Genomic DNA, 11,904 nt, shown 5'->3' on the forward strand with positions numbered 1-11,904 from the left:
GCCTGTCGCTAGACGCACCGTCATCCTCGTTGGAGGGATATCGCGCTCAACATATTTGAGCCTACTACCCTCTAGTGACTGGCGACGAATCAAGTTATTCGACGCTCCGCAGTCCACTAAGGCTTTAAGTGACAAATCATTTGTCACTTGTAACTTCAAGGTGATGAGGGATACCTCATCACCAGGTGCAGAGACACATAATGATTGTGTGTCTGGAGCAACTTTAGTCAAGAGATTTGCAAATTCTCTTGAGATTGCTAGGGCTGTAGGGCGTTGCGCCCCTACTGACCCCGACCGTTTTTTTGGCGGTCCGCGTCGCTATTGCGATTTCCCAACAACGTCGGACCCGCGACCGTTGCCTTTTTTGGCATACGGTCCAAAATTACGTTCAGCACCTTTTGGTGCTGGACGTGGGGCACTACACTCATGAGCGTAATGTCCCAATTTTTGGCAGCGATGGCATTTCTGCGATCGCTTATTATTCGAAAAGCGAGGTTTCTCGCTTTCGACATAGGAAAGGTCCATGGGTTCTGGACCTCCTAATTCGTGTCGTCTAGGTGGACGATATGATGACGAACTTGCTTGAGCCTGTCTCAAGCTAAAGTCCTCCTGTACCGCTACGGATATTGCTTCCTCAAACGTATCCAGTATAAGCGGAACAGGTGGGTCTTTACGGGACCATCCGTAAGACCTTGCATGAACACCGTAATCAACTTGTGTTCGTGTACTGGATTGTTCGTGATACAACTCGCTAAGAGTCGTATGTGCTGGGCATAAGCGTAAACATCACGCTTGCCTTGCTTGAGTTTCAGAAGCTCTGATCGAGCTCTGAACTCATCCCTAGGCGGTTCAAACGTCTGTTTGAGCCGGGCTTTAAAAAGCCTCTAGCGACCCAAAGACATATGGGTTGCGCAACTTAAGGCCTAGTGCCCAACTTTTGGCACGACCTGCCAAATTTGACTGAGCAAATGCGAGTTGCATTTGCTTGTCGACGATGTTACGAGCCCTTATGGCATCGTTCAACTCGACAATCCATCTTAAGAGTGAGTCTTCTTCGACTCCCCTATACTTAGAGACGTGAATCTATAAGGTTTCCGGCGTCATCCCAGGTACAGAGGTCTGTACTTGCTGGAACTTCAACAGTTCTGCCTGTTGAGAGCCTTGCTGATTAAGCAAGGCTTCCTTCTCCTTCATCTCGTCAAGTTCATGTTGTATGAACTTGGCGATGGCTGAATGGAGGGCATCTCTGTCCAAATTGGACAGCATTGCCAAGATTGCATCGTTTCCTACGGTCGAACTCATTCGTTCGACCGCACTCCTTTCTATATCACTTAAAAAGGGGTAGCTTTCACGGAAAACGTGATGCGTATTCCCACTATCATCTAACATGTCCATGTTAGATGTGGAAAATGTGGTCCTCGGACGGCCTAAAAAGTGCTACCAGGTGTAACGGGGCACTACGACTTGTACTGCTTCAGTACAAGTCCACTTCGCACTGCTTCAGTTGCGAGTGGTGCCTTTCGTTATTTCACGTACACTAGTACGTGCAGAGGAAGACTTCTCTTTAAGGTAACTTGCTTAAAGAGGGTAAAATGAAAACTGTATTAATATAGTGAAGTTTCTCCTCTTTATATCTGTTAATGCTAACATTATTATGAACTAATACTAAACATGCAATTGAATTCTATCTGTCTCTATCTCTTTGTTTACCTCTATAGCTGATTAGTCTGCGGAATAAATAGATATAATGGTCTTTACCTATTTATGGATAAGAATTCTAAGCATTACTATATAAAGTAATATTCTCCAAATATTATTTATCTTTTCGATACTATATTATTTTACAACCTTTATGTGTTAATTTCATGTAACGATACATCCCGTTACAGTGTCCCGCCAAGATAAAACTTTGACTTTAATCAACTCGCCACCTTCTATGTTGATCTAACTGGTTTAGATATTAATTTCTATCTTTACACGATTTACAGTATATTTCCAATACAACCAGACACAGTAATTTGGTAGCGGGAATGCGACAGTTCTGTCATTTCGGTTAATTTAAGTAGTCTTTAAATCAACTCCGCCAATTGTTGCTGGATATAACGGGGCACTGCCGACTTGTACTGCTTCAGTACAAGTCCACTTCGCACTGCTTAAGGGTGCGAGTGGTGCCTCACGGCACTTCACGTACACTATGTACGCGCAGAGGAAGACTCTTTAAACCACTTGCTTATTTAAAGAGGGTTAGAAAATAACTTTATTTAATATAATTAAGTTCTTCTGTTTCTATCTTTTATGACCAACTTATTTATAAACTAATACAAAACATGGAAAAAAAATTCTTTTTGCCTCTCTCTTTGCGCGCGTCTAGCGCCGACTGGACCGCGGATAAAGTAGATATAATGGTCTATATCTACTAATGGATAAGCTTATGAACATTACTACGTAAAGTGATATTTATAAAATGTTATCTACCTTTTAGATAATATATTAATTAACAACGTTTAAGTGTTAATTTCATGCAACGGTACACCCCGTTACACTGGACGCGCGAATAATCAGCAATGAGTCGTGATACATACTTTAATTAGCATATCAAGTCAGTGAAGAAGATGCTATACGTAGGAACTTAATAATTTTATATAGTCTGGTTTTTTTCCTACACTAAGTCTACCTCAGTATTGACCTCTAGTTGCTGAGAATTCTTAGCATCTTAAATCCATTCTTTGCACGTCGTGTACGTAAAGTATTCTGCGGCACCTCCCTTTTACTGTTATCAGTGCAGGTCGGCAAGTTTAGAGTTAGTACTAGCGAAAGGTGCCCCGTTACACCTGGTAGCCCTTCGTGGCCCGTTCAACGTCCACGTACGTACTATCCAACATGGACATGTCTGATGAAAAAGCGAAAAGATCAGACGCCCCACACAAAGGCTTATATGTAAAGTGTCAGAGGTTCACTTACTTTAGCGACCTCGAATGGAAACCGGTAAAAAAATGAGTTCGGCCGTAAGCGGGCCAGCGGTTTGTGACATGTTGTTTGCTCAGTAAAGAGACGATCAGATGCGTCGATTGTGGAATTCATGCAACAGGGACTCGATGTGGCCCAAGAAAAGAATTTTGATTCATCAGCAAGACTCTCAACAGGCAGAACTGATGAGATTATAGGGTGTTTAACAGTAAGAAAAGTTAAACAAGCAGCATTGACATGCCGATGGCGAGCCGACACGATGGTGTTTAGCCCGAAAGCTTGGTGATAGATATCTACAAGCCCAAGGCAGTCGAAGGCGACTTCTTTAACGATGATTTGTTGAATTAGACGATGTCATTGAAGCTCGTTGCATCGAAGACAACGCAAAGAAAGTAAAGTTTAACATGTCCAACTTGGCGGACATGCCAAATCTTGGGCCTTCGGCTCAATCATTACGACCCATATGTGTTTGAGTCGTTTAAGTCTCTAAAACCCGGCTCAGGCAAACCTTAAAGCCGCCACGTGTCGAATTCAGTGCTCGAATAGAGCTCCTGTATTTTTAGGAGGGCATACTTAGTAAGTTCTTTCATCAATCGTTCAATTGATGAACATAAGCTGTATTAATTAAGGGTCTTGAAGACGGTCCTATCAAGGCCCACTTATCACGGCTCGAATTAGAGACGCTTGCTGATGATGGGGCAAGTGTTTCTGTAGCGAATACGGGGATTTTTGCCTGAAAAAAGCTTTCGTCTACTCTGATGCTTATCGTCCACATCGACGACAAGAAAACGGAGGTTTAGAACCTATGGACCTCTGGTACGTTTAAAGCGAGAAACCTCGCTCTTTAAGTTACAAACCCTGATTGCAAAGATTCAATCGTCGTCAAAATACAGGCCACTACGCCTATGAGTGTAGAACGCTAAGCCCAGTGCCTAGAAATACTAGGCGAAACGATCCACCTCCGCTAAAATAGCGGAGAGCGCGGATCCGATATTGTTGCGAAAACGCAACGGCGTGGCGGATCGTCAAAAACGGTCGGGTCGGTAGGTGCGGAGCGTTCTACTGATTCAGCAACGTCAAGAGAATTCGCAGACCTTTCGACGAAGATTGCTCCTCACACAAAACATTTTTTTGTGTGACTGCCCCTAGTAATGAGTTTTTGTACCCTCATCACCTTGCAAATTAGGTGACAGACGATAATTTTAATTCGGCCATTGTTGATCGTGCGGCATCGAACAAATTCACTCGACGTTAATCGCTAGAAGTTCGATGGCTCAAGTTCATTGAGCGCGATATACCCATAACGAGAATGACAGCAAGTCTAGCAACAGGCATTTCTGAAAAAGTTAAGAAACGTGTATTTAATATCCCATACAAGTTAAAGGGTACATAGTAAGATGACAATTTTATCGTAACAGTTTAAGGTGACATATTCGATGTTATCCCTGAAATTCATGGCTTAAAAGTAAAAGTACGAGCCGTGTGTAAAGAGGTCAAGCTTCATGACTGAAGGATCATAACAGCCACAAATGAATTCGACATTAATGTCATTAATGCGAAACACGACTAATTTCTGTACTGCATTGCACTCAATCGGTTACGGTCTCCACCATAATTGCATGTCAATGGCAGGACCGGACACAGCTCCCTGCCGATGCGAACTGACTGCGGCGTAATATCAAGAGAAGCATAAGTCCCCGCGCCACTTTATCACCCTGTGATGCGTGAATACCGCATCTTGTCGCTTAGAAGCGCTTGGCATTCTCGACCCCTCATGTCGATTCTGGCGGCCTTGGAGCACAAATTCTACGATCCAACAACGTCAGGAAAGCGGAGCACCAATCTAGTTTTCATGCCATCGCGATGGTGATGAGACGGCACCAGCTGGCACTGGGTCTTGCAGAACACACCGGTCACTCGGCCAACGAATGCAAGGACGCGGCTTTGATGTGCTGGAACGCATTTGCTTCATTAAGAACTTCATTATTTGCCAACGCTAATGACCCTTCCAACGTATCTGTGGAGACTGATGTAGTTCGGCGATCAGACTGGTGGGTGCATCATGCACGTGACCAACCTAGCTTACGGTCTCGTGATACGGACATGCAAGCTTCCAACAACCGACTCGTAATTGACATATACCTGTGATGGAGATTTTGCGAATTAAGGTCGAGTCTGGCACTCAGCAAATTTTCACGGAGGATGCCCGCTCGATACTAAAACAGAAATGTGCATCCTTGGATTATACGATCCGCATATGCCTCACCAAGGTATCGGAACCAAGCTGTTCGTTAGCAATCATGCTTACGGGTCAACGAGGAAGTCTTCAGCCGTTTACTTCAGCCAAAGTAACCGAAACTTTTAATCCTGCAGGTGCTAAGTCGGAAGCTGTTGCGTAACCTATTCTTAAGCATGTTCGTACTTAGCATAAAACGACTCGAATAATGCAGTTTCTAACACTCATCCTAGGCTAAAATTTACCATCCTATCCGACATGCATTAAAACTTGCAGCTTAGCGAACTTGGTCGCATCGAGTGCCTTGGTTAGCAAGTCAGGTAGCATCTGCTCCGACTGCACATACTGTGCCAGCACAATTCCACGACCGGTCGATACGCAAGCGAATTTGACTCGAATGTCAACAAGGTTCGCCTTAAGCAACGACGCTTCTCCCTTAAGCTGCCGTGTAGCAGCCTGATTGTCCACATGCAGTAGTATGGGCAAATTTGACACCACGCCAATTTCGCATTACATCTCTTGCACGCCTAAAAGCTCTCGAACAACTTCCGACGCCGCCACAAATTCGGCTTCCATCATCGATAGGTATACGCCACCCTTTTCTTGGCAATCTAGCTGACCGCCATACCGTTGAGAATTATATACTTCCGGTCACTGACTTCCTGTCATTCTTGTCTACGGCGAAATCGGCTTTAATGTAACTTCGAGAACAATCGACATATTCCTATTTTCGATGGTTTTCCTGTTTAGTCCCGTCGACTTCGTGCCGTTTAAGTAGCGTGCCACCCGCTTTGCAAGCTTCCGGTCGTGAAGCAGGGCTGATAGGTCTGTCGTGTCGCCTTGTGAACTGCAAGCATAAAGTCGGGTCGTGTGCGTCGCGCCACAAAAGCAGCGACCCAATCAGCGATTGAAAATCCTTCACTGTTGGTAAATCATTCTTGCCTTAACTTCGAGCAACGCGCTGTCACTTCGATGCACCTCGTAACATTCAATATTAATAGACGCAAGCGTAGGATTGGCATCTGAGAGCCTGTGCTCACGTAAAAAATCAATTTTTGACGCCCCCTGGTCCGGTACATACCATAGTCATCAAGCACCACTGGCAATCGAAATACTTGGCTAAGATTTTTAATTGGCAGGCTTGAAAGATTTGCGAAGAATCGGTTTCTGTAGCCGCACCGGTCCTAGTGACAAGAAGGTCACCCTTACCACAACAATGTCTTTGTCATGACGCTTCCAGTAGAGACACATATCAGCCACGCACTATGTGAATCCCGCATTGTACAACTCGGCATGCAGAAGCTGACTTAGTAATCGACGGGCTTGCTTGGGGCCGTACAAATTCTCGCGCAAATTCAACGATGGCTTCTTATTATTTGACATGCCTAAATCTTTAAAGAATCTTCGTCAATTTTCATGCCTTGTGGTACTGCCAAAATATATCAAAGTGAGACTCTTTGTACGCTTTTACGTAAGCGTTAGGTATACCCCCGTGCTTAGCGGGCACTCCTTATGCTGCCACCAAAGCAAGTAGCACCTTCACCGCATGTCCGTAACTGCTGCGAAGGTAAAATGGTAACTAACTCCAAAAACTTGCTCCATTCCGCACTCAAAAAAAACGAGCCTTGAGCCGCTGGAGGTCGCCGACGAGTCGGTCTTTATTAAAAACTTTAGTTTGATGTGCAGTGCATTACTGTTGGTACCTCGCTGGACCAACCGCCAAACCTTATTTTCTTTCAGCGTTTCTATCTACTCACACATGACTATCTCCCATTTTTCGCGTTTGCTGCTGCACATCCCTTCGTCATAATTTTTGGGATCGCGCTCGTATACGTGAGCCAGACGCTATTATATGGTCTTGATCCTCCTGGGCACTAGTAGACTGCATCTGTTGCGTTGCGCCTCGAGTCCTAAACGCAGCACGAGTCCATGACTCCGACTTCTTCGTTCCGTTTGACCTTTCGTAGTCGAACCTAAGATTAGTCACCTAAAACTGTCGAAGTCGTAACATCTGATTGGTCCTCGAACTCAAGCGTTCTCTGTAGCGGACTGTTAAGATGATTGCTTACGTTTCGATGTACTTCAAGTGTTGTGTAACCACAGCCTTGTTCGGCTTTTGCAATAATACTCTGAAGCCTTTGGTTTCGTCGCTGCGTCCGATGATAACGCCGAATTAAGACCCCTTTGCGAGCATATTATCTCGCAGGTGGCGGTTAACAGAGCACATAGATCCAAAAGCTACAATTTCACGCAAATCAGGAGCACGCTTCATAAAGCCTCCATCGGCGATACTCGCTTTTCGTTAGTGCTAATATAGCTGCGATTGAGAATGTATAAAACATACTCAACCACATCGCGTCGCCTCAGAATGACAAATGGAGTCGACTTGAAAATATAATCGCGCGAGAATTTTAGGTACCGTCTGGTGCATTCGCTCAGCTTTTCCACTTGATGCTTGATATCTCGCTTCAATGACTTGCCTTGAGACACCTGTAGCCTTTCAAAAGAGATTATCGCTCTCATAGTTGCCTCCGCCGTCCGTCCTTAGCACATGTAAGCGACAGAAAAACTGACACTTAAAAATACCATTAAATGCTCGAACTTTTTCGCCGCTTGATCCTTTGTCTTGGCGAGTAGTTTACGACAGTAATTTAACTGTGATCTACAAATTTAATTAAGTATCAGGTTTTAAGGTCGGTCCCTTGGTGGCATCGGACCCTTAAGGTCCGAGCATACGACGCTGCTAATATAGTCAATCAGCGAGTAAGCACCGTGTCCTTGGTTTGCCTCCCTTCAGCTCACGACACACACTTTGGTCTTGGAAGGTACGAATTTTTGATGCGAGAGGCTTAATCTCTTGCCATCTGCTAAACCGCGTCGTGACCCAAATGACCAGACGCTGGTGGGAGTGGTACAGTGATCCACTTTGCACGTCCTTGGCCGGCTCCGTCCGGTATTTCACGTGTTAGTATCGCCATTAACGTCGTTAGGCGTACTTGGACTGCGTACAAGCTTCACTGTCTTCACGTAAAGTACATTTTCCACCGATATGTCAAAAAAGACTTCATCATCGCTGCACCTTGCTAGTGCAGGCTTTGTGCCATCATACACGAGTTCGTACCTCTCGTGCTCGAGCTTGCCGTTCAAATTTATAATGCACGAGAGCTCTGGCCCATAAAGATGTCAGTCACGAGATTTCCCCCTGTTACTCTTTAGCTTATACAATAAGTACCACGCTACCGATACGTGACAGCTTGACTCACCCGCCATCAGCCAGGTGACACTCATGTTTTCATGCTTTTGCAATTTGTAATACAGACAAATTGTTAACTAGGTGGCAACTGGATCCACTGTCGAGAATCCATTCGTATCCACCACGATCGGTAACACTCCCAATCGACAGTGTCTTGGCCAGTTGAACATCACGCGAGTTCTTTGAACTAGTGCCTTTGCCGATTGCGAGCACAATATTTTCACCGCCCTTGCCTCGACGGCCTTCATTTGTGTTGCCAATTTTTTTATATCTACAGTCAGCCTTGACGGGTTCTGCCTTTCGACGTCCATAGTACGTGGCTCCCCTCGCAAAGTCAACTTTTCCAAAAGCACGTCCTGATCGAAATTTCATCTCGATCATCTACGCAAAGTGCGCTAGTGCTTCAGCATGCACGAGGTATTCGGCGAGATGCGTTCGATACTTTGCCATCATAACTGTTGATAGTTTCGGCGATGCGTAATGTGCGATGTTGTCGATTCCCTGCTGCTCGGCCCCTCCAGCTGCATCGCTGATCCCTACGAGGCAAGGATAATGTTCCGGTCACGAGTTCTTGAATGTGTCAAGCGCACGCTGCACCACGAACAGCAAAGTCGGTGTCACAGCCCACCAAGTGTCGTCTAGCTTATTATATGGTGTTTCGCAGTGCCTGTTGAGTACTGTCCTCGTACATCTGTCTTCACAAGCTTGCGCTTGTGAAGACAGATGTATTAGGACAGTACTCAACCCTTGAATCGGAAGTCCGATATTGAGTTGTCCTAGGCTTTTTGCATTGGGATTCGCAGCTGTTTTATGAGGGCAATGTGGCTTACGGGAAAGGTGGCAATTGTGTGCGTTGCAGCGCATCTTTATGTTATTTAGGCATAAACCGTCAAGCAATTCCATCGCAGGGAGCGGCGCTTGATGGTTTCGCAAGCCCGGCCAGTCGAGAGCGCCTCGTAATTTGTTTTTCAGCGGAGTCAGCACCGAGCATTGAGCTGAACATGTCGCTGCCACCAGCGCCTCGCATGCACTCGTCTTCAGCAATCCTTTTTGCGACAGTTTCATCCCCTTCATGCGCTCGCCCACGAAGATCAGCGTTGTGAGAACCCTCTCTAGCGCATTTGTCTCCGCAGTCCTTTCGTGAGCGCGAGAAGGGACAATTACAGCAGATTCCGACGCAGCCCAAAATAACAGGTTGTCGGTGGTGCCTGTACCATGTCGGTATCGTCTTTCTTCATCGAGCTTGGGCTTATAGCCTGTTCGATAACAATCCTGCTTACGGGTCAAAAAGGAAGTCTGAAGCACTAAAATAAAAGTACATTGCCATTTTTCTTTTGAGTTATCTGTCTTACCTTTTTCTCTCTTGTCAATCTGAGCCGTTTCCTACAGCCGACACTGAGCGAAGCTTTCAATTCTACAGGCGCTAAATCGTTAGCGGATACTTCACGTATTTTATTTTTAAGTATCGTAATTAGCATACATGAGTAAAATAATGCGACTTCTAACGCATGATCGTGTCCCAGACCGAACGTGGCGGTGTAGTGGTTCACTTCTGACTTCAGGACCAGGAGGTCCCGGGCTCGATAGCTGGGGCCGAAAAATTATCCAAAGTATAATTGGGTGTCGTTTTGTCGGGTGCACAAAAAGTGAACATGATTAGAATTACAGAAACTAACAAGCCTTCAATTGAAGGGCGAGTGCGGCGTGTTCCACCAAGCGCCTGAGTCTTTGAGTAAGATGTGTGCAGTGGAAGGTAGAATCAAATGGGAATATAATTTAAGTCTTTTGTAATGGGGCACCTTTCGCTTGCACTGACAACAGTACTGGACTACCTACCTGCCTCGATTATTCACGTGCACGACGTGCAGACGAATGGTCTAGTAGCTAAGAAGTCTTAGCTGCTAAGGATTATTTTTTCGGCCTCAGAATCGGAAAAAGAATAATGTATTGATATACACGCGGCTCATGAGGCATCCGCGTCGCCTTGTAAAACTCAAGTGCAATGTTCGGACGTACGACCCACAGCAGACTGAGACGAGCGCCGGGCATGGTCGCACTGTCGGTATGCCGAATCCTTAGGTCTTATGTAGCAACGCACTGGCTGGCGCGACTTCCTTATTGCAATGATCGCCAACCCGCGTCCGCGTAAGAAGTGACGACGCTTAATTGTGCTTATGCAGTAGATTGCTGAAAGTTCTTCCTGTTCGAAAGTGTTGCGCCTGAGATGATCGCCGTAACTATTGTACCTCGGCAATCTGACAGGGATTTCGAATGAAAAAGCAGCGATGCCATGGCAGCGATTAAGCGCTTTACTACTGGTGATTTTGTTGCTGTGACGAGAAGCTAATTGGCATATACTCGAGCCACAGTCAGGTCTTATCCGTCGCGTCTATAGTAGAGAGTTATATCGCTGGCGCAATGCACAATACCTTCAACGGTATTTTTTGTGGGCGGTTGCTTGCTCCACAGTCGACTCGCCTGCTTGAAACCATATAAGCTCTTAATTTGTTTAAATGCGACTTCGGTCAGCCTTGCCACTTAAGCGTTTAAGCTTTTCGTCTTTGATCTGCATACCGCTTGGCACGTGAAGCTAGGTCTCAAAGTAGTTCTTCTTGTCAACTTTGACGTATTCGTTCAAAATGTCAACATGTTTTGCCGGCACCCCCACGTTACCGCGAGGCAATAATACCATCGTCGTTGACCAGTCCGTAATGCCGTCAAATGTCAGACCATTTTCGATACCAAATTCTTGCTTATCTAGGCATGCAACAAGCTGCGTTTTAGACATTCAACAAGCTGCGTTTTAGACATTCAACCTTGACTTTTCATCAGTTTTGGCCTTGTAAGCCTACTCGCTGCGCAGCATGCTAGCACCATCTCACTGCTTGATTCCAAACACTCTTTTTTTCTAGTCCTGATGTCATTCATTGCGGTTCTTCAGCCTTCGAACTGCACATAACATCTGCGTATGTCTTAAGGTCCGACTCCTAAGTATGTAGTGCTGTTACTTCAGTACTCACCTTCTGTGTAGTATCGTATGTCGCTTGCTAAGCTATTCCTAGCGTGGTATATAAATTGCGCATCCATGGCTATGGTCTGCATGCGCTTTCCTTCTTGCCCACATGTGGTGCGAAGTGTTAGGCGCAAGCATCACGTATGGTGCAATTTATCGCTCTGTTTGCCGACAGGCGTCTTTATACTCTTGCTTTACTGCGTAAGATCAAGATCAATTCCATTGGCAGAAATACGCGATATCATTTCGTATGCCAGCTTGTAGCCTATATTCTCGAATTTGCCGTTAGACACAATGTTGCTTTCTGACTTCGACGTTTTCGTAGACGTCGGGTAGACAATTTAAGTTTAGCTTGCTAAGCGCCATTATGCGCGGAACAGCAGTAACTATCAGCTTTAGCTGAAGTATTTTACAAAGAACTCAATTAGTAGCCCA

At 45.5% G+C, this 11,904-nt stretch overlaps 1 protein-coding gene across 1 annotated transcript; it reads left to right on the forward strand.

Annotated features, from left to right (window-relative positions):
- Window positions 1-4,830: 4,830 nt before the first annotated feature.
- On the forward strand, window positions 4,831-5,115 carry CCR75_009838 (uncharacterized protein; the record flags this gene model as incomplete). The annotated part of the gene is made up of 1 exon (XM_067967874.1): window positions 4,831-5,115. One exon carries the CDS (start codon window positions 4,831-4,833, stop codon window positions 5,113-5,115), a length of 285 nt encoding a protein of 94 aa, XP_067816980.1.
- Between the last annotated feature and the right edge of the window lie 6,789 nt (window positions 5,116-11,904).

The sequence above is a fragment of the Bremia lactucae genome, linkage group LG4 (assembly GCF_004359215.1).
Source record: "Bremia lactucae strain SF5 linkage group LG4, whole genome shotgun sequence".
In the NCBI taxonomy this organism is placed as follows: domain Eukaryota; phylum Oomycota; class Peronosporomycetes; order Peronosporales; family Peronosporaceae; genus Bremia; species Bremia lactucae.